We start from the raw sequence: 24,046 nt of genomic DNA, 5'->3' as shown, positions 1-24,046 counted from the left end.
TAATCAAATCAAATGACCTGACCTGCATTCAGCTTCAGATCTTGAATTTTCTTTATTCGATGCATGGAAAATACAATAATAAAATTGTCTGTATAATAATAACAAATTCTCAATTTCTATAGTCTATCAGGCCAGGACTAGAAAATGCCATTAATGAATATGGGATGAAAATATTCTTAATGGATGAGCCTGAAAACAAAGAGGGGGCTATGAAAGTCAATAAAGTTATGTTCAGTTTGCAGTGACTCTATGTATATATCTTCTCTGGGTTCCTCTTTCACTCCGCTCTGTGTAGCGTACTCCAGTGCCATCTCATAGTCCACCTGAGAAATAAGATACAAGAAATATGTGAACTCCATGTCAGGGGTGGGGGGAGAAAATAATTTATGTTGACAAAAAAGCCACCACATAGGTCATGCACATGGGCACTGATCCTCCAATTTGTGATACAAGGAAATGGGTGTAGATTGTACGATTCATGTCTTGAGGGGCGTTGGGTCCAAAAGAAACAAAGAGAGTCTGACAAACATAGAGTTGGGTCCAAAGGACATTGAGACAACAAAGACCAGTCTGACAAACATACAGCTGGTGATGCATGTTAAAGAATGCACAGCTGAAAAGGTTTATCATTGAGTGAAAAGAATGCCCAGATTAAAATATTATCGAAATTCTGTGAGATGCCAACTCCTTCATTAAAGTTCCCTGCCACAACTTGGTTTGCCCAGACAAATGGTTGTCTAGGGCAAATTTTGCAGCAAACATGAAATAAGGATATATATAAAATTTAAAACATGCCACATGAAGAGAAGAAGCTAAGAACTTGTATGGGAATTTTAAACAAATGGTCCATTGAAATATGAAAGAGAACCAGCTGATCCATAAAACTTCCTGCTAAGAAAATTTTGCATAAATTTCACCAAAGCATTTTGAGATTACTGGTACTTTTTCAAATCTCCACAATCTGTACTTCACCAGCAGCAACATGGCAATCATGATCAGATTAGAAATCAGGTTGGCCCAAACTTATGGATTCCGAATAAGATTCATATGCATCAAACTAAATTCATTAACATCACATCTGTGCTAAGTTACTGGAGTGGGCAACTAGTCTCCTACAAACATCACTCTCATGTAGGTCAAAAGACCATAAAACAAGCTTTTTTAAATTGGCACCAAATATGCCTTGTTAATGCAGTATCTTTGATTTTCAATTATCAAAAGATTAAGTGGAGCTCATTGGAGAGACTCCTTCGTGTGGAAAACAAGCGCAACCATCCTTGGTTTAACCTTGGATGTCACTTGCTTGATGATCATCACATCCACCAACTCTAAAATAATCCACTGTCCAAAGAAAACCAATCCACTTTATTAATTCAAGGTTCCAGGCAAGTTTCAAGAATTAGAGCAGAGAACCATACAACTCTGGCTCACCTTTTCAACATGTTGAGCAAGTTTTTCCTTCAGGGTGTCTTTTGTAATCAATCGAGCTGACACTTTCTTCAGTATTTCTGCATCATCATCATCGTACCGTTTCTTCTTTGATGCATGCGAGTCAGCCATGTCTCTCAAAACATTGTATACGGCACCTGTAGCATCAGGAATATACCTGCCAATTAACAGAAATCCAATCTGAGATTTCACAGGATGTAATGAAATGATCATTTTCTGAACTATTGCGAGGCAAATAGGTCATTGGTGGTTGAATTTACTTGCTTAAATTTCTTTTTCTCTCCTGCTGCTCACGAGCTTGAATTTTCCTCACTATTTTGGATTTGAGCTGGACGCAACACTGTTGAATGGCAGACTGGAAAGATACTATTGTTAGCTTGCCAATTATGTTCGTGACTATAGATTTAGAAGAGGAAAATACCCACCTTGACAGCAGAAGCAATCTCACTTATATCATCTCCAATATATTCCTTTCCAGTCCCTTTAAAGGGGATCTTTGTACTTACAATGCTCACAAATACGCCAATTTTATCTTGTGTCTGGTTGATCTTGTAACTATTCCAACTGAAACATTGTATCAGTGTGATGTCCTATTATTTCAATTTCATCGCATTTTTTGCTGCTCGAATAAAGCAACAACAATTTCAAAAGGAAAAAAGAGCACCATGTGCAATAAAATGTATATATTGTATAATGCTACACGTCTTACTTGATTCTCTTTAAGGCAGTCCTTGTAACAACATCGGCACCTTGCTCAAAAAGCAGTGGAATTCGATTTGCAAACCGAAAAATATTCAGACCCTACAAATTCAGTAGGTAATGCTTTATAATTAATGCATTTTAAATATTAATCATTGGAAAAATGACTTGTTAATTTTTAGAATGAAAAACTCATTCTGGCTACCATTTAGCAAATCTCAACAGATGTAATACAGCAATATTCCATGCATAGTATAATAGAATATCTATGCATGTACATATGTGTACGCATTCTGTACATATGTATGTATGCATGAGTGCACGCTTCTAGATTTTACTGCTGCATCTGCTTCAACTGCTTGTCCTATTAGTGATGGCATATAGACTCAGCATCATATAATTGTTGCAATAGAAAGTGCTAAGTGAGAAAATATCAAATACACACTATTCAGTCTATTCCTAGAGAAAAGACATCCCAGCATGTCATTTTTAAAAACTGGAAATTCAAAACAAGCACCCATTCAAAAAATATAAAAGTTCCATCACATAAAAATGTTTGCATTTTCTGCATGACACCCACAAAAAAAAAATTTTTAAAAAGTTTCACTGCAAAAGTTTGTTTATGTTTGATTGTGTGCTTGCTTTTACTGATGCACCTGCCGATCTTGTTCTGCCACCTGTCGCAGATAAACATAGATTCTAGATTGAGTATGTGAGTAATTGGGCAAAATGGAAGACTAACCTCAATGATAGGTCTATCCCTCTGTTTATAATATAAGTCAAATACAATTCCAATGACCATAATACCCTTACCAACTCACACTTAATAACATAACTCTTAACACATACTAATAAAGCTAAATGATCGAATAGCCATTAATACTCCCCCTCAAGCTTGAGCATATATACTCCTAGCCCGTTACATATGAATTTCACACGAGCATCTCCCAAGGCTTTAGTGAATAAATCATCAAGTTGAAAATCAGAATTAACATGAGTTATTGTAATAAGCTTCAATACAAGTTTCACCCAAACAAAGTGGCAATCAACTTTAATGTGCTTTGTCCGCCCGTGGAAGACCAGGTTCGTGGCAATATGAATAGTAGCTCAATTATCACGCATCAGCTCCATAGGCTGAAAATGTGGAAAACCCATCTCTTCCGACATGTTCTTCAACTAAAGAAGTTCACATGTAGTGTGAGTCATAGCCCTATACTTTGATTCAGCACTTGACCTGGCCACCACAGCTTGTTTCTTACCTTTCCAAGAAACCAAATTACCAACAACAAAGATGCAATACCCGATTATGAATCTTCAAACTGCAAGCGACCCGACCCAATTTGCATCTGAATATCCCTATATGAGTGACCCCAATCATAATATAAGAGATCTCTCCCTGGTGTACCTTTGAGATATCTCAAAATGTTAATTACTGCATCCCAGTGACTTGTTATTGGAGAATCAAGAAACCGACTCGCAACACTTGTTGCAAAGGATATATCTAATTGAGTAAGATAATTCAACTTTCCAACAAGTCTTTGGTAGCCAACAAATCATCCATATCAAGCACTAACTTACTATTGGAATCCATTGGGTGTATCAACAGGTTTGAATCCCAACAGCCCAGACTCATCTATAATATCAAGAACATATTTTCTCTATTACAAGACCATTGCCTACAAAACCTCAATACTTCTATACCCAAACATACTTCAATGGTACCAAATCCTTGGTCTAAAACTTGCCTGTAAGAAAAGATTTAGATCTTGGATGCCTTGATCACCATCTCTACAATCACAATATCATCCACATACACAATAAGATCCTACCAGATGGAGTATGACGATAAAATACAAAGTGATCCACTGCACACCGTTGGAGGCCAAACTCAAGTATGACATCACTGAATTGACCAAACCATGCTCTTGCAAACTATTCTGAACCACATAATGATTTCTTAAGCAGACATACTAAGCCTGACTCCCCCTAAGCAACAAACCCGAGTGGTTGCTCCATATAGACCTACTCCTGAAGATCAACATGTAGGAAAGCATTCTTCACATCTAACTGATGTTGAGGTCAATGGCAAGTAGTGGCTAAGGAGATGAACAAACATATTGAAGCAAATTTAGCAACTAGAACAAATGTGTCAGAACAATCCAAACCATACACTTGATTATATCCCTTACCAGCAAGGCGGGCCTTCAATCAAGACAAAGAAACATCTGCATTGATCTCCACATTACACACCCAACAACAACCAATTACAGACTTATCAAGAGGTAAAGGTACCAACTCCCAAGTATCACTATCCTATAGTGCATGCATCTCTTCAATCATTGCATTCCTCCATCCAAAATGGGGCAGGGCTTCAAAAAAGGATTTTGGGAGAGCAGGGGAAGACAAAGTACTAACAAAACATTAATATGAGGGTTTCAAGAAATCATAACAAACAAAATTAGAGATTGGATGTTGGGTACAACAATGTTTACCTTTTTGAACAGAAAAAGGAAGATCAACATCTTAGGAAATAAGACCATCTAACGAGGGAACTCAAGGCATAAAAGTGGAAGCTAGAGGTTCCCCTCCCTTGAGTAGCCATGTGTACACCCGCAAATTGGGATGATACAAGCAACAAGAAGGACTCAAATTGGATGAAGATGAAGGAGGATTGGGCACATATATTAGGTTAGGATCTAGAAGGCAAGGTAAAAGAAGGAACTTGTTAAGGTCAACAGAACTCTAGGAATCATAGTAAGGTGTAGACTCAAAAAATGTGACAACAACAAAGACAAAGAAACGATGTAAAATAGGGCTATAATAGCTATATCCCTTTTGAGTATAGGAATACCCTGAAAAAATACATTTGATAGAAAGAGGATCCAACTTATCTGTTCTTGGACTTAACTATTGGATAAAAGAGAATAGAATACGAGTGACTTCAAGAATATATTCGTTTTTCCATTATGCAACTCCATTTTGTTGTGGAGGCTAGACACAAGATGACTGATGAATCATATTAGAATTAGTAATATAGGTATTGAATTCGCTACTAAAGTGCTCCTTAGCATTGTCACTACAAAGTATCTTGATCGACATATCAAACTGAGTCTTTATTTGAGAATAGAAGGCACAAAAGATATTAAACAACTCAGAATGATCTTTCATTAAATACAACCAAGTCATATCGGAGTGGTCATTGACAAATGTAACAAAGTACTGAAACCCCAATTTTGACGCGACACAACTAGGACCCTAAACATAAGATGGACGAGCACGAAGACTATCTGCCCGTTTGTTGACCCAGGAAGCAAAGGGAACGCAATGATGTTTTCCCAACTAACAAGACCCACACTCAAGACTAGACACAGAACTCGAGGTAGGAACTAGATGTTTCAATTTGTCTAAAGACGAATGATCAAGACGACAATGGATTTAAAGGGTATAGCAGTGGCTATGTAGGCAATGGGAGAAGAAAGACTCAAAGTAGTAAAGTCCACGAGCCTCAAGTGACCATGTCCTATGCGAATTGTCTTCCTAATCTTTAGATCCAAAATAACCACAAAATCAAGAAAGAAGGTTACAAAACAATACAATGCCTTTGTAAGCTTACTAACATGAGATTGAAGGGGGAATTAGGAATGCACAAAACAAGAGAAAGAGAGATGGAAGGAGTAGGATTTACTCTTCCTATCCCCTTAACTATAGTTGTGGGTAGTAAAGGTAACTTGAGGTTCATTTTTAGGGTACTGGAAGGCAGAAAAGAAGTTGGATACACCTGTTATATGGACAATAGCAGCAAAGACAATAATCTAAGGGCTAGTGGGAAAGATACCAAATGACATACAAATTGAAGGATTACCCTTCTGAGCAAAAAATGCAATGTGATGAGATGCTTGTCGGGATGCTTGATGCTATAGGAACCTTAAATAATCTTCCTCCAAGACAGTTACAATACGTTATTCACTCAAACAAGTGCCTAACAAGGGAAACATACTTTTAGGATTTGGGAACTCCATCTCGAAACACACACAGCCTCTATAAAATAGCAAATCAGAAATACACAGTGAACAACATCCTCCTTGAATTCATGGACACCATCCCAACACACAACATTTGACAACCAGAGCAAACCACAAGCACATAACGATCAAAATAAAAACAAATCAAGAACACAGAAATACCACAGTTTCAGGCCTCAATAAACTCAATAAAAATTGACCAACAGCTTCGGGCATTAGCAAACAATCATTCCCGGAATGTCGCACTTGAGCAACTAAAGAGGAGATACCTTTGGACAAAAAAACGATGACAAACAAATTGGTATCATGTAGGGAAGGATTCAAGACATTTGGAAGTAAAATGGCTGCTCAAAAGACTCATGCACCAGCACATGATGTTGGCAATGCCTGCTTTAAGCTGGCACGTGAAGGCTCCACTGGCACTGAAATTTTTCAGGCTGGCAGATTGGCAGGTTCTGTGGTTTGCTATGTGGTTAGTTTTGCAAAATATGAAGTATTTATTAAGGTTTTGAAGAGGACAACAGCATCCAGGATTTTTCCAGCGACTGCAGCTTTTTCCGGCAACTCCTGAACCTGCTCCTGGACTTTGGTGATGCTGATGATCCTTCTACAGCAACAGGTTTGCATGCATTATGATGTTTAGGGTTTGATTTAGCAGTGGTCATGCAATTAGGGTCTAGGATGGATCTTTCTCTGATACATGTTGATTAATTGGGAAAAAACGAAGACCTAACCTCAATCTTAGGTCTCTCCCTCTATTTATACGAAACGTCAAGTACAATATCAACCCTTACTAACTCACACTCACTAACATAACTATAACACATACTAATAATACTAAATGACCAAATAACCGTTAACAGAGTAAAACAACAAAAAAAAAATGGATGTTTGTACCCCACCTATCGAACAGAAGCACCAATTTTAACTTGTAAAAATCAAACGCATGCCTGAGTGTCAGCATGAGTCCAGATGGGACTAAACTAACAGACGCCAGATTCAAAGGAAACTCACATCCCCTTTTCCAGAAGGAAAGACTGTAAAAGCTACCAAAACATATACATGACATGAACACACTTTCAATAATATCAAAAGGCACAAAGCATCACAAGAAGATTTGAGGACATAGCTCTTTTTCCTTCTCTTTTCCTCTTTTATCAAGAGAGTATCTCCAGAAAACCATGTGAGAATGAAGAATACTGCTGAAGCATTAAGAGCTCACATGGTTTTTGCCATTTGAGAGGCTCTTAATGCTTCAGCAGTTTAACAGAGAAGCACTTACTTGCTTAACATCTTTTCCACCCACACTAACTCCAGCTTCAACAATGAATGGGTGGCCTTCAAAAACTTGAGCACTGTAGATAGTTATCACCAAAAAAAGAAAAACGTTATTTTAGTAAAATTAAATAATTTCTTTGATAGTCATAAAACCATTTTCTATACAGGTAAACTCTCCAAGAACAAAATAATAAAAAAAAGCAAAACTATAAATTTAAATAAAACACACAACCTGCCTGAGTAAGTTGCAACCATGTCAGGATGCAGCTCCTTTATAATTCCGAGACGAAGATTGTATTCCCCTGCAGGACTAAGACACTGCAAATAGTTTCTAAGTAATGTGCCAAACTATAAAAGAATATTTAAAGGAATATGGTCGGGGAAAGTTTTTTCTTTGCTAGGCATGGTCTGGAAAAGTAAAACAAATAATAATAATGACAAAACAAAGAGCAACAAGTGTGCACAAACCAAAAGCAGCTTACATCACCACTAGGATCATCAAACTTAGCCTGACGAAACAGCTGATGAATGCGAACTATTTGCTGAGAGGTGAGAGATTTAACAGCCATTTTCGGGCTAAAATCTGGACCCATTTCTCCTGAGTGAATGAGAGAGGGGTCGCATCATATTGGTAGCAGTCGGTTAAAGCATACTAGGGATAGCATCACAATTATGAAGGAAATAAAAAATTTTAACATTAAACAGATCAGAATGGAATAAATTGTTCAGAATAGAGCTACATCCAAAAGTCTTAAAAAACTCTTAAGCAGTAACTAAGAGCCTCTCAGATGGCAAAAACTTCCTGAATATGAAGGCAACTGGAAGATGATATAAAAATGGTTCCATGCAAAATTGACAGCAAATCTGAACTTTTCCACCTTTCTCCTTGTTTTGACTCAAAAAACAGTAGTAACGGTATTAATTGCTAAAACATTGCATTATGTCACTTTCTGCACACATTGTTCAACATGCAACAGTCAAGAAAGTATAGCTTCATTCCGTAGTTCCCAAACATTGACATTTGATAACTGGCCATACTTCCCAGCAGAGTTAAGGTGCCAAATAATTAGTGGAATTCGTAAAACTGAGTGCCAAATAATTAATTGCTATTAACTTTATTGGAAAAGGTTGAAGCCTGGCCTATGCTGGCTTCGGGCTTGGTATGCTGAATGAATGTTTTCTTGTATTAAAGATACGTGCCAAAATGATTCAAAAGAAAGTTCAAAGACCCAGCATATAAGTAAATGGGCCTAATAAGGAGTTCCCATGGATTGCTGCCCTAGATAAACAGAAATTGCTCAACATTCCCTTCTGTTCCTAAAATTCACTGTGCAAATGAATATTTTTCAGAATAAATCATTTTTTGGTTAAACAAGAGGATCCTGTTCAATGTGTCAATACATACAAATGTTTCCTCATATTGAACTTGCCAGCAATATTCATATTTTACAAGAATAACCCATTATGTTACATTTGGTTTCTGGAGTAGCTATTCCTAGGAAGAAGATAGAATTCAATGAGAAATTTAGTAATAGACATTCCCATGTAAAAACTATTCCTTGTCTATTTGTTGTTATTCCATCCATCATGGAATAGGAAAGGAATAGAGATTCAAATGGTAAAGTTTGGATAGTTATTCCTAATCTATTCCTTGTTTTAAAAAGTTTTTACATTGTTATTTGTTTTATGGCAATAACATATTTTATATAAACTAGCAAATTCTTCTATTATAACTATTCTATTACTAAGAATAGGCATTATGCAAACCAGACAACCTCAATATTTACCTTTGCCAGTGTGCAGTGAAAGATGTGATCTGCAACTTATTTTCCTTACTGTATCCTCTTTCCCAATCCAGAATCACTGGGAGGGCACAAGCTGGGACAGCACTGTGACCACTTGCTCAAATTCAGTTCAGTAGAAGGCTAGAAGCACAGCCATATTTAGGTAGTCAGGCCCTACCCTTAAAAGAAGTAAGGAACTTATTGAGCCTAGACCCAACCCTACCAAGATTAACCATGAAGCATTGAACAATTTGGACAAAACAATGATACATAGCTTATTTATTTATTTATTTTGGATAGGAAAAGAAATTTATTAAGAAAGATGAATGTGCAAAGAGGATGAGGAATCCTCAATAAAGAAAAGAAACCCAAGACTAAGACAAAAGAGTGAGGAAATGACATTGAAATTCAGGAAAACAGTATGGCCAAAACACAGTGCTATGAACACCAACATGAGCGCAAGAAAAACAATCTAGTTCCAAATCATCACCACAAAAGATCGAGGATCTTGAAAAATCTGGGCCTTTTTCTACCAAATAACCCAAATGACTGCAAAAATAGGACACGGCCACATGATCCTTGCGTTTTTACCTCTTCCAAAACCTCTAAAATCAACCATCAAGAAAGCCTGCAAAAAATACACTCACCCAACATTCTCCTAACAAGCCAAGAAAGCTTGTTCCATAACCCCAATGCAAGTGCACAGTGCAAGAATAGATGCACATGATCTTCATTACAACTGTGATACAAAACACACATATCTGGAGATAGAGCCATTTAAGGTCTTTGAACCTGCAGCAGATCATTGGTGTTACATCTGTAAAGGATGGAAATCCACACAAAAGCCTTTAACTTTGAAGGAATTTTAGGTCTCCACAAAATATTGCAAGATGGAAAAAATAAATAAAAATAACCTGTTTAGATGAGAATAGGAGTTATGAAAGAAGACATCTGAATTATAATCAATTACCCAAATACCAAATCCTAAGATCCCAAAAATGTTAATAATGGAAAGAATCGAGCAATCTCAGAAGAGAAGAAAGTTCCTCAAGCTCACTATCAAACAGACAGCACCTTAACTGAAAATCCCAAGAAACCATGGCCATCCGAAACAAGAAAAGAAGAAATAGGGGTATCAGGATGCAAAAACAGAAAATGGAAAGAAAAGCAACAGGAGAGCAAACATCCCCAAGCCAATGTCCTTCCAAAGGTGAACCTGCACCTGTCTCCCACAGTTGACAGTGACACAAAGGAGGAAGAAAGACTTTACCTTCAAGATGAATTTCCATGGGATTTCACGTGAAACTCTAGACACAATATTAACATCTCACCCATTCTCCTGCAAACCAAATATACTTTTAATAACCCTATGCCAAAGAGAATCAGATTCCAATGGGAACCGCGATAGCCATTGACCCACCAAAGACCCAAGCCCCCCTCCTCCCTAATCTAGCAACTAAATCCCAGCTCAAAAGATGATCCCTCTTCTCACCCAGCTCAGACCAGAGTAAGTCTCACATTATCTCCATCAAACTTACTAGACACCCCTACCACTGAAAATTTAAATAAAGAGAAAAAATATAAAGGGATCAGAAAGACATGCCTGAATTAAAGTAAATGTGACGCCTCAAAGAGAATAGCACACCCTTCCACCCATCTAGACATTCCTTTAGACACCTTAGAGATAAACAGATCCCAAAACCTCCCAGACCAAGGATTTCACCTAAAGGAACTCTAAGAAAAAGGTTACAGAAAAATCCCACACCCCATGAATGCAGCCAATCTAGAAGTCGCCTGACTCTCAGATTAATAAAAGCTAAAATCACACTTCCCTAAGTTAATCTCAAGCCTGGAAACTGCCTAAGTTAATCTCAAGCCTGGAAACTAACTCAAAATACCCGCAAGATAGTAAACAAAAGAGCTAACCTGACAAGAAAAGAATTGTCATCAGTTAAATGCAAATGCAACACACTAACTTCATCCATATTGACAGCAATACCCTGGACAAGGCCCCTAACAATGGCCCTCCCAATCATCCTACTCAGTACATCGTCAACCAAATAGAAAGGAAAAGGGGATAAAGTATCCTCTTGCATCACAAATTCGCACCCCTAGAAGCTGAAAACCAAGTTTTAGGTTGACCATTGTAATCACAGAAAAGTAGAAGAAAGACAGCTCCTAATTCAGCCCCTCCATGTAACAACCAAACCCTTCCTCTCTGGGATTGTTTGGAACCGCTTATAGAAAAGTACTTTCTCCGGTTAAAAAAAAAAAAAAACAGGTACTCATCTACAAGTAGTGTGTGATTACTTATTAAAAGTACTTTTTTAGATAAGTACTTTTTCCAGAAAAATACTTATTTTCCTTAAAAAAAATTTAGCTTGAAAAAGTAATTTTTGAAATAAGTACTAATTTAAGCGTAAACCAAATATTACATATTGACACAAGTACTTAATTTAAGTACTTTTCATAACAAGTACTTATTTTTCAAGACATTCCAAACAGGGGCTAAGACCCTGTTCAAGAGCTGCCAAAAAACCCTATCATAGACCATCTCAAAATCCAGCTTAAAAATCAAATCATATTTCTAGCATCTCCAAACATCCTCCACAACCTCATTAGCAATGAGGACATCATCGAAGATATATCTACCTCCCACAAAGGCCATCTCAGAACTAGAAATAGTACTTCATATCACCAACTCAATCATATGCTAGAGCCATAGCAATAATCTTGTAAAGACTTGTAATCAAGCTGATAGGCATGGTTTTAAATCGCGGTAGCGGGTAGCGTAACGTAACAGTAACGAGTGTAACGGGAAGCAGGAGTAGCGGATGTTACATAACGGGAAGCGGGTGTAATGGTCGAGAATTTTTTTGTAGCACGCACAACCTTGTGCATATTAGCGTACTTGCATGTTTTAACTTTTAGCCATTCTTAGAAAGGGTTTTAGTGTATTTTTGGACCCTTTAGTTCGAGTAACTAAGTTATTTGGTAAGAGCAACAAATTTACATTTGTTTTAAACCATCATTGATAGAAAATTACGTGTGTGTGCGTATTTATGCATCTCATTGTTCTTATCTGTGATAAATTCTTATGTGTGCTAAATAAATTAATAAAATAAAATACATTATACACTCCATTAATCTATTAGACACATAAGACATACGAATAATATAAATATAAAATAGCTAGAAAAGAAAGAAGGCTGAAGTTGAAAAACAAAGAACATAAATATCACATTACTTATATTATTAAAAAAAAAAAAATTTTCCTAACAAGTTAGTATTAGGTCTAAAGTCACTAAATCTAATCGAATGATTTTTTCTAAGGAACTAGGGTGATAAAACGTGAATTCAAACTCTTGGGGACCACCCCATAGCACGAAACTCCTGAAACACCTTTAACACGTCAGCCCTCCCCCCTCCCCCCAAAAAAAAAAAAAATCACTGTCCAAACAATTTTGGAATATATTTATAAACACGCATACATATATACAAGCATGCATACATACAAGCACACACACACACGCACATGTAAATTCATAAAAATGTAATCATATTATGCAATAATTGAGCAAAATCACAAATTTCTATAGCTGAACCTGCCCTAGCCCAATCCTACAAGCTACACGGTACGACCAACCTTCCCCAAACATCTGCAGAAAATGATCAAGGGCATATCACTTATCTGAGAGGCAATATAACTAATTGTTGTAATTGCAACAGCAATAATGACACAATGAAAATAATCCCAAAGGTTACACATAGATAGCACTGTAGAAAACCTATTTTAACCACCCCATTTAAGGCACAACACACATTCAAAGTCTCAGGCTAGTTTTTGCTAGAAATTGTGATTTTATCAGATTCAGTGAAAAAAAAAAAGCAGAAAAATAAACAACTAACTAAACATAGTCCAATTCATAATATAGTTGAGTAGAAAAACAAATTTTCTAGATCTAAATTCAAAGCTACTAGAAGTCTTTGACGCATTGTTTGCGTTGAGGGCTTGACCGTCTCGAGTTGAACTTGTTCAAGGCATTATGCTTGTCTGTGATCACTTGTCTTGTACATTTGGGATGAGTTTCCATCATGTAAATACTAGTGTAGGGGTTATTTCAAAGATAGTTTTTCCCTAGACTAAAAGGGGGAGTATGACTCCTCGGTCATATTGATGTTTCCTAGTGCCAGAGTTGGAATAACATAGAAAGCTCTTTAGGAGAGGGTTTCCCTAGGCTAAAAAGGGGAGTATGACTACTCGGTCATATTGATGTTTCCTAGTGTCAGAGTTGGAATAACATAGAAAGCTCTTTAGGGGAGGGTGAGTGTTCATCAACTTGTAAAGCTCACTAGCTATTGTGAACGTGTTTAGCCTACTTGACTCCCTCGCTAGACGGACATTGTTAATGGAGGTGTTGATAATGAATTACGTCGCTTCATTTACTGCTCAAGTGTCATTGCTTTCATAAATTGCTTATTGCTTCTACTTATATTTTCTTGAATGAAAATGAAAGTGTTTTGTTGGTGAATTGTGGTAGAAGCTAGGATGGCTAGTTAAACAAGAGTGTCTTAACTAGCGCCACACAGTCCTTTCACAAAGGTGTGAAATATTCGCCCTGTGACATCTGGTATCAAAGCCTGGTTAGTTTATACGCGAATTCATTTGCCTTCGTTATAGGATTGGTAAAGCTTTGGTAAGTGACCATGCCAACCAATGCCCAGAAAATTAATGTGACAGGCCGAGTCGCCAGCCAACAAAGTGACCGAAGTAAGGGCCCAACTAAGGGAATGTGTTGATTAGTTGGAGGGATCCCAAAGAGATCAACAAAGTTCAATGGTGGAGTTGTCGGAGCACTTCCACCACACTACAGAGAAAGGGTAATGGTTTACGCCAAACGCCTTGAGTATGCAGGGTGTCACACCAAGCGCCAAAGGGTAGGCAGGGTGAATGTTGCACGCTCTGGTAAGTTAATCTTAAGGATAATAGGCAATGGTTTACGCCAAGCACGCAAAAGGGTATGCAGGGTGCCACGCCAAGCGCCCAAAAGGGGTAGGCAAGGTGTCATACCAAGCGCCAAAGGGTAGGTAAGGTTAACGTTGCATGCTCCAATAGGTTAACCACGCAAAAAAAGGGAATGGAATTCCTAAGGGAGACTAAGGCAATGTCGATGCCTTTTTGTTGGTTCCTTGTGTCTAATGAGAGATCACCCTCACATGGTGTAAGTTGTTGCAAGGAAAGGAGACGATGAAAAGTTCCTTTCAGCCATGCAACTCAAGAAGGGATTGAAAAGAGGTGAACTGACGTATCTCACCATGGTGGTGGTAGAGGAAGAAGTAGGCCAAGGGTAGGTGCCTACGACCATCCAAGTTGTGATTGGATAGGTAAAAAGAGAACTGCTCTTTTGCTTAGCGGAGCATCAAATTCCTTGGTCATGTGATTGAACAAGGTCGTATCAGGATGGATATGGAGAAGGTGAGCTATTCAAGAATGGAAGATCCCCATGAAAGTGAAGGAGTTGCGTTCCTTTCTTAGTCTTGCCAACTATTATAAGAAGTTTGTAGAAGGGTACTTAAGAGAACTGCTCCTTTGATAGAACTACTGAAAAGGGTCAAGGGTAGAACTAGACAGAGAAGTGTAGGGTGCCTTTGATGACTTGAAGGATGTCATGATGAGAGTTCCAGTACTTGATCTTTCGAACATCATGAAACCCTTCGAGGTACAAACAGATGCATCGGACTACACCTTTGGAGTAGTCTTGTTACAGAAGGGACATCCTCTTGCGTGTGAGAGTTGTAAGCTTAGTGAAGCGAAACGGAAGTACACGACTCTAGAGAAGGAGATGCTAGCGGCATACATTGTCCCCGCGTGTGGCGACATTACTTACTTGGGTCAAGGTTTGTGATGAAAATGGATAACTCGGGTGTTAGCCACTTCTTCACACAGTTGAAGTTGACACCCAAGCAGGGCCAGTGGCAAGAATTATTGGCAAAATTTGATTTCTTATTTGAGCGCAAGGCGGGGCGCCTGAACCAAGTTGCTAATGCATTGAGTAGAATGGCCGAGCTAGCGGCCTTACAGATGGTAACATACTTGACAGTGAGTACCATTACCACGACGTTGCAGGAGCGCATCAAGGTGAATTTAGACAAAGATCCAATTGCGCAAAACGTCATGAAACTGAAAGAAAAGGGGAAAGCACGTCAGTTCTAGATGGAAGACGGATTGCTGATGACCCATGGTAGCCGGCTCTTTGTGCCACGAGCTGGAGATCTAAGGAAGACATTGTTAAGAGAGTGTCATGATACCACATGGGTCGGACATCTAGGATGGCAACGTACTTTGGCAATACTGAAGCAAAGGTATTATTGGCCGCTTATGCGTGATGATGTGGTTGATTATACCTAGACTTGTCTCACCTGCCAACAAGACAAGGTGGAGCAGAAGAAGATTAGAGGGTGGCTGGAGCCCCTACCAGTGCCATCCAGATCGTGGGAAAGTGTCTCGCTAGACTTCATCACCAACTTGCCCAAAGAAGGAGATGCAGAGTCTATACTTGTGGTTATAAATAGGTTTTCGAAGTACAGTACGTTTATACTAGCACCAAAGTATTGTTCGGAGAGGACACAACTATTCTTTAAGAATATTGTTAAGTATTGGGGTGTTCCCCAAGATATTATTAATGATAGAGACTCAAGATTCACCGACAACTTTTGGACAGAACTTTTCAGAATCCTCGGTTCACAACTTGACATCACTTCGAGCTATCATCCATGGACAGACGGAGTGATTCAATGGGCTACTAGAAGAGTAATTGCATCATCTCATCAATGCCAACTAGAAGAATTGGGTGCAACTACTTGATGTGGCTCAGTTCTGTTTCAATGCCCAAAAGAGCTCAACCAAGGAGAGTCCTTTTAAGCTTGTTACAAGCCAGCAGTTATTGTTACCTCACATAGTGGATGAGTCGTACAGAAAAAAAAAATCCCAAAGCGTACATCTTCACCAAAGTATGGAGGCAGAATGCAGAGATTGCACGAGCCTACCTGGAGAAAGCTTCAAACCAGATGAAGAAATGGGTAGATCAAGGGAGAAGACCGCACCAAGATAGGAGACTACTTCATAAATATGAAGGACCAATCCCCATCTTGGCCAAAGTTGGGAATGCCTCTTACAAAATTGACCCTCCGACTTGGATGAAAGTGCATCCTATGTTTCACGTCAGCTGCCTCAAGCCGTTCAATGACACTGAAGATCCAAGAAGAAGTCGGTCAACTAGAGCAAAATTGAAGACAATGCAACCCGAAAGACGAGAAGTTGAAGACATCCTTGCAAACAGAGAGTTCACATCCTCAAGGAAGAAGTGGCAAAAGTTCTTAGTGAAGTGGAAAGGCCTTGATGACAAAGAAATCAACTGGGTTTTTGTGGAAGATATGCGACCGTTTTTGGACAAAATTGAAGTGTACCTAGAGTCAAAGTCTATGAGGACGTAGACCGCATAAGTGGGGGAGCGTCACGAGCCGAGCTTGTTCAAGGCATTATGCTTGCCAGTAACCACTTGTCTCATGTGTTTGGAATGGGTTTCCATCATGTAAATACTAGTGTAGGGTTATTTTTCAAAGATAGTTTTCCCTAGGTTAAAAGAGGGAGTATGACTCCCCGGTCATATTGATGTTTCCTAGTGTCTGAGTGGGAATAACATAGAAAGCTCTTTAGAGGAGGGTGAATGTTCATCAACTTGTAAAACTCACTAGCTATTGTCAATGTATTTAGCCTATTTGCCTCCCTCGCTAGACACACATTGTTAATGGAGGTATTGATAATGAATTACGTTACTTCAATATTTACTACTTAAGTATCGTTGCTTTCATAAGTTGCTCATTGCTTCCGCTTATATTTGCTTGAATGACAATGAAAGTGTTTTGTTGGTGAATTGTGGTAAACGCTAGGTTGACTTCACAAAGGCGTGAAATATTCAGCCTGTGACACCTAGCATATTGACCATCCTACCCCTGTAGAACATGGAAACAAAGTCAATTTGGGGAAAGGAGAGAGATCAAATACCCTTAGATCCATTCCTTTAATTATTTAAAGCAAAGGGCAGCCTCTTCTCCAAAGCATTATTGCACACCTTTAACTAGGGAAAGGAGAGAGGTCTAAGGGTCAAATCCATCCATAAAGACAGCACTTTCTTCAAAGCACAATTACAAATTTCAAATCAAGGAAGAGGATTTTTAACATTAACGCTCTATCTGTTGAGAATTCCACTTGTGGAATTGTGAGTGGATGATGAGTGCTTATATACATGGTTGGGCCCAAGACCCAATAAGCTGATGCTCACCCAAGGCTATCAAACTCATCCATGGGCTCCTCCGGTGCAAACAAGTGATATCAGAACCGACGGTTCGAAACTCTGGGTGAGCAACATCATAAAAAGTCGAGACGTGAAATTAATTCTCCTGACGTGCTAACAGTTGGAGGACCAAGTGTGTGGCCGACACCAATAAGGATCATCAAGGCTAGGAATGGATCCGAATAGGGTCAAGACGTGAGAGGTTGGATTGGTTTGGAGGCACGTGGAATGCAATCTGACGCACGTAAGGCGCTAATGGTAAGGTCCACTGTTGGGGAATTGAGCTTACTCCCTTAAGGGAGACGATTTTCGTTCAAGGGGGAACAGTTGGAACTCACAAGTGAGGGGGATATTGTTAAGAAATCCACTTGTGAGTTTGTCCCACATTGGAAAATTTGAGTGGATGATAGATGCTTATATACATGGTTGAGCCCAAGACCAATAGGCTTAAGCTTTTAAATCAAGTTCGTGCTCACCTATGTGTATCAAGCTCACCCATGGGCTCCTCCGGTGCTAACGCTCTCTCCTAATCCCAAGACAAGAAATTAATCCTAGGGGGCTAGCTACAAATAGGAACAATCGAGAAGAACGGCCAGGCATACACACAAAATCAAAAAGACCCTAGTCGTCACTCATCATCTCTCTTCTCCATTTTCCTCCTCTCTAACGCTTCATTCTTCAACCCAAAAGCCACCATGGCTGCTGAAAAGACACACAGCCACTGAGCAACGGCAACAAAACAACCACCTTCCTCTCCTTTGAATAACCATAGTAGCACCACAAACGGTCATTCTCATCATCATCATCATCAACATTACCATCACCATCACCGTCATCATCTTCGGCTTCCTCCAACCCAACGCAGCAGCCCAAAACAGCCTCTGAACATGAACCGGCCAATTGTTATGCATACACAGCCATCAACACCACCGGCCACACAAGCAACCTAATAACCCAACTTCACAACCAGCTCACAAGATTCTTGCACAATACCACCACAATCAGTTTCTTCTTCTTTCTCTCCTTCGTTGAATGAGGAAAAAGGTGGTGATGGTGATAGTGATGGTGATGGTGATGGTGATGATTAGGATGAGTGGTTTCATTGCATGCACTATTGACAGGTAGTATAGTGGCTATTCAGCCATGAGTCTATGGTTGGGTGGCTGTGTGTTTTCATAGGCCATGGTGGCTTTCAAGTTAAAGAAGGAAGAGTTGGCGAGGAGAAGCAAGATAGAGGGGAGGGATGGTGAGTAGCCGAGTGGGGTCTTTTTTTTGGCCGTTGTCCTATTTGTTCGTGTCTATAGCCATCTATGATTAATTTATAATCCTAAAGTTAGGAGATAGAGCATGAACATTCAAAATCCTTTCCTTGATTAAAGGTGTGCAATAATGCTTTGAATAAGATACTACCTTCCTGGATGTATTTGACCCTTAGATCTCTCTCTTTTCCCCTAATTGACCTTGTTTCCATGTTCTGCAGGGCAGAGGATGGTCAATATGTTTGGTCAGGCCCAGCAATGCACACGATGTCTCCAAGATTGTTGCCAATTTTGAAATTAGATATAAATTTTTTTAATTTTCTACTTAAATTTTGTAATTGCAGTGTATAATTTGGACTATGTTATGAATTGGGTTGTGTTTAATTATTAGTTTACTTTTCTGCCTTTCATCACTGAATCAGATTAAATCGCAATTTCCAAAAAAAACACAATTCAGTTAAATCAGAATGATACATGCATTTGTGCCTTAAATGGACAATCAAAATAGGTATCTACAGTTATCTCTTTGCACATTCTTGAGAATAGAAAAAAAGTTGCAAAGATGTTAATGTAGATGAAAACTTTGTTTGAGGTCAAATGAAAGGCACTTGCAATGTGAGGCAGCACAAAACGTCAAGGGCAAGCTCATTTGGTACTTGAAAGATGAACTATACAGGACCCAAACTTTCAATAAGCAACTGAAGCAAAGAAGAAGAATCCTAACACACAAGGGGAAAACTACAAATACCAATACAGGATCACCACACACCAAGGGAAATAATGAAAACCAGTAGTCATGCACTGCACACTCCAAGGATAGTTGAAAAATGGCACAGATCTCACCACAAGATGGGACCTGCATGTTGCAATAGGTAAAATTTTATAACTTGTGCAATAGGTAATGTGGGAATATTTTGGTCAATCCACCAGCACAGAATATTAGAGTATAGGTCAAGTGATCACCTATTGTCTAGTTGCATATCAAACCTCCAGCTTGAAGGCTACTGTTAGGCGTTCCATAATTTGTGCGATGGAATGGTAATCTGGTCATTCCACCAGCATAATATGTTGCAATACAAGCCAAAGACTTAAGTTGAACTACAGTTTAATTGCCCAATTTTCTTATCATTATTCTCTTTTCTCTTTCTTCCTCTAATCTAACATAAACATAATAAAATGAAATTTCATTTTCTCAAAGTTAGAAAACCACTGATTTCCTTATCAAAAAAGAACAAAAAAAATACATGAAACAAAAAATTCCTGATTTCACCATGACTACTTGTCTTTCAATGAACGGACACAAACATAATCTATGCCATGCTAAACAAAGACACGTTTAAATAGATTAAACCTCAAACTATCAACTACATTAAGAAACTCCATTCTCAAAACCTTTAACTTGGTTACAAAACTTTTATGTAACATGCATATTATGAAACAAATCATAAAATTAATATATAATTGTATAATTCATTTGTCTCCAAATTGCACTTCCAATAACTATGTCTGTCGCAAATTCTTACCAATTAAGCGTTCAGCATAAGATTTTCCTATATTTACAAATTCATGCTGAAGATATTGTAGAAGGTTGTGTTTTGAAGTTTCAGCAATGAGGCGTTTGATGAGCAGTAAATCTACAGCTGAAGGATGGTGCTTTGTCTCGAGAGGAACTGGAGGCATTATATCTGTTCTTCGAGAAAATTTAATGGTGACATTTTTACTACATGCAAAAGAAAGGGCAATTAGCTAAGATATAGATCAAGACATATGTGGAGAGATAGAGGAGGAGAGAGAGAGAGTACTCAGATGCATCTGATACATATTTGAAAAGAAATTGAGCATAAGGGGTGATGACTGCCATTTGACGCATATAATGCAATATCTTCGACTGTGCAAACCAACAAAGAAGCAAATCAGATCAAGGAAAATGTAACCAAATTGCATCAAAGAATATTTCCTATGTTACTTGAGTAGATCTATAACTGCAAGATATAATATGACATGGGCCACTTATGAATTACATACACGATAAGTTGTCCAATTTCCTTCAATAACAACTTGAATTTCAGCTCCATGCCACTGTTCCTTATTGTCCCGTTTTTCATGCAGATGAACATTAGGAATGTTCCTAAAAATTGAAAGAACCATTCATCGATTACGTACATGAAAAATTTAAGTAGGCCAACATTAAGCACCCAGATGTTTCAACATCATACCGATGAATATCAATATCCAGCCTGCAAAAAGAAATATAGTTTTGGCCCTTCAATGATGACGAGATCTCTATAGGAAGCCCAGTGCTCATCTTGGACCAGATCAATGCCTGGAGAAATCCTTGTTAGATCAGAAATTAATGTCTTATACGTCACAATTGTTAAAGGAATTAGTATATTAAGTGGATAGATAAAATAGAGCCTAGTGTTGAGCAGCATCAAAAGTGAGAAATCCTTATCTGTATAACACTCATGGAGTATTACCCTAACATAGAGGGGCTGTAGATACGAGATACGAACATAGAAATTGAATTTCTCTCTAATTTTGAAATGTACACCAATAAACTTGAACTAGCACAAATACCCCAAAATTGTGAAACTAGTACCATTTTTGCACCAAGTCCAAACTTCCCACGTGTCTGCTTCAAGCCATATTTGGTTCCAGACAGAACTGCACAAACAAAGGCTCTTATAGAAAGATTTGTAAAGAAGGCAATCAATGATTAATGTCAACCACCCAAAAGTCCATAACTATTCATGAAAAGAACTTATATGAAGCAGAAACTAAATGCAAATCACTTTAAAACCTCGCCCAAACATATTTGGTATGTCATCATGTGCCATTCCTCTTCCGTTATCCTACATGAGAGAGTTACAATCATGAAAATTCAAACCCAATAAAACAACATGGAATTAGTTTTCAGCAACTTGAATATATCCAACTGATATGACAGTGCACTTAAAATCATTGGTATGCTAGAAGGCTGAGATGGACAGTGAATCACACCTTACAAGTCACTCTGAAAAACGAAGCCTCACCTCGACCCTTAATGGCTTTTGGAGCTGAAGGCTCCTTGAATTTCTTCCCAAGTGCAGCATTCTTTGCTTGGATTTCTTGATTACGAGCTTCCTTCGCCAGTCGTTTCTACAAGAGGATGAAACAAAAGCAACAAAATAAACTTGGGATATATATATTTGAAATACAAAGTCTTCTCAAATGAAGCAACGAGAAATCCAACCATGAAAGATGATATTTTACCAACTACCAAATTGAAATAACTTGGAAAGACAGACGGCAACATTGATGAAGTAACCATGCAACATCAAACATGATTCTTCACCAGAAATAAAAATCCACTATCAAATCAAAAGTTTCAAAAAACTGATGGCACGTGCTAACAAAAGTGAACACAATGACAAGTTCACATTACAATAATACACACCTCACGAGCCTTAGCTGTCTCAAAGTCATCATACAGCTCCTCGTCAATACGTTCCCGATCAACTAAACCAATCATGGAATTAAACTTGCTTTTCCCTATCTCTTCACTAAGCAGCCAAGTCAATTGACAAACAATACATTGTAGGAATTAGGGAGCATGTTCACAATGCATATGCATATGCTAGTGTGCATAATTCAGATAAATGTCGGCATAATGCGCTCTCAAAAACATAAATGCTTACATGGTTATTTCCACGAAGGGTAGCTCAGATATAGACTCAGCAGAATCAAGCGAATTCTCAATAAGTTCTCTCACAGTAGTGTAAAGGCATTTCCCAGGCTGAAATCCACAACAACAATATGAAACAAGTGAAATTTACAAATAAAAAAACTAGAAAAATTAATGGATGAGGATATACAAATTACAAACAAGCAACACTCCACTTATGCCTTTTATTTACAATCTAAAGTTCAAATTATCCCGGGCCTATACCAAAGTTCCTCTGATTTTCTGATGATATCATTGACTCTGTGTAGATATACTTTTAATTCTTTATGAGTTTGGCTAAATTTCACAGAATGTTAATCAGCTACATAAAAAATTGCAGGACCAACCATTCAAATTTTTCAAAAAAAAATTCCTAAACATACGAATACAGCCATAGTTTTCCAAACCAACATTTATTCCTTGTCAATTCAGGAGCAGAAAACAAATTACAACAGCAGGAGCAAGACTGCAATTAGTTACTGAGTTCAACTCCACGTTAAAGGCAATGCTTCAGTTTCAACTACATATATCTGAAATTAACAAAATCGATTCAAATGCCATCTATGAACACAAGGTCGTGTGAACACATTTGAACAGTGCACTAAACCATTGAACAAAAAATGCAAATAGAAAGAACAATGTTCTTACATTGTCGAATCCAGCAATGTTCTTATTCTCCGCAAAGAACTCCGCCGGAGACTCTGCAGATACCCAATTAATTACTCAAATATAAAGAACATAGACTCATCCTGCAGCTGAGAAATTTTAATTTCCACCTATGAAAACTCAACCAAAGTGAACAGAACAGTTGAATTAAGCTCATCAAACCAAAACTGAGCATTCAAACCTTGAATTCTTTCACTTCCCAAAATTTTCTCCGCATCCAAACAGAGAATCAACTCAACAAGAAAAAATAAATAAATAAAAAATTACCATAATGAAAAAAGAGAACATACTCTGCTTGAGAGCGCTTTCTTTAGACTTTCTCGGGGTCTTCGATTTGCCTTTCTTCGGCTCGTCCGGACTTTCACTGCTACCTCCGGTTTCCATGAGAAGGCCGAGAAAATTGTTTGATCCGAGCACTGATCTGAGCTGGCTCCGGAAGTGACTGGCTTGTAGGAATGAATCTGAGAAGCTGGCTAGGGTTTCGAAAGTTCAAATAGGAATCGAGTAGGTCAATGTTTAGGGTTTTCCGACTCCGGCTGAGGACGGCTTGGTTGAAGACTGCGGAGCAGGGAGCAGGGAGCAGGAGCAAGGGATAACTACTACGGTGCGGTCGCCTGCATGAGAGCCGATGGTCTTTTTATGTTTAACATCGGTGCTTTTATACCTATCGGAGGACCGTTGTACCTAATCGGAGGACCGTAATCGAGGTGTTGAGAGCCCATTGGGTTGATGATGATGGTATGGACGGCTCAGATTAGAGATTAGGTTAGGCTCGGTGTATGTGTCTTACAAACAAACATACCTAAAGTGAAACATTTTGTACCAAATTTTC

General features: G+C 38.4%; 1 protein-coding gene across 2 annotated transcripts; it reads right to left on the bottom strand.

Moving 5' to 3' along the window:
• LOC131149604 (DNA topoisomerase 6 subunit B) lies at window positions 1-23,844 on the bottom strand. Of its 2 annotated transcripts, XM_058100204.1 has the most exons (19): window positions 23,505-23,844; window positions 23,197-23,249; window positions 22,523-22,620; window positions 22,282-22,387; window positions 21,846-21,983; window positions 21,646-21,697; window positions 21,445-21,509; window positions 21,062-21,168; window positions 20,871-20,973; window positions 20,648-20,733; window positions 20,369-20,565; window positions 7,931-8,046; window positions 7,681-7,766; window positions 7,453-7,525; window positions 2,159-2,250; window positions 1,875-2,013; window positions 1,710-1,804; window positions 1,432-1,606; window positions 1-323 (listed from the first exon to the last, which is right to left on the bottom strand). In XM_058100204.1, the coding sequence occupies exons 1-19, from the start codon at window positions 23,596-23,598 to the stop codon at window positions 177-179; spliced, it is 2,022 nt and encodes a 673-aa protein (XP_057956187.1). In that variant the 5' UTR covers window positions 23,599-23,844; the 3' UTR covers window positions 1-176. The 2 variants fall into 2 exon arrangements, with proteins under 2 accessions (XP_057956187.1, XP_057956188.1); XM_058100205.1 differs by lacking the exon at window positions 23,197-23,249 and having other exon boundaries at window positions 21,878-21,983; window positions 23,505-23,615.
• Between the last annotated feature and the right edge of the window lie 202 nt (window positions 23,845-24,046).

Source organism: Malania oleifera, chromosome 2 (assembly GCF_029873635.1).
Source record: "Malania oleifera isolate guangnan ecotype guangnan chromosome 2, ASM2987363v1, whole genome shotgun sequence".
Taxonomy (NCBI): Eukaryota; Viridiplantae; Streptophyta; class Magnoliopsida; order Santalales; family Ximeniaceae; genus Malania; species Malania oleifera.
The sequence above is the reverse complement of the archived record's forward strand: the minus strand, read 5'-3'. Positions and strand labels throughout refer to the sequence as shown.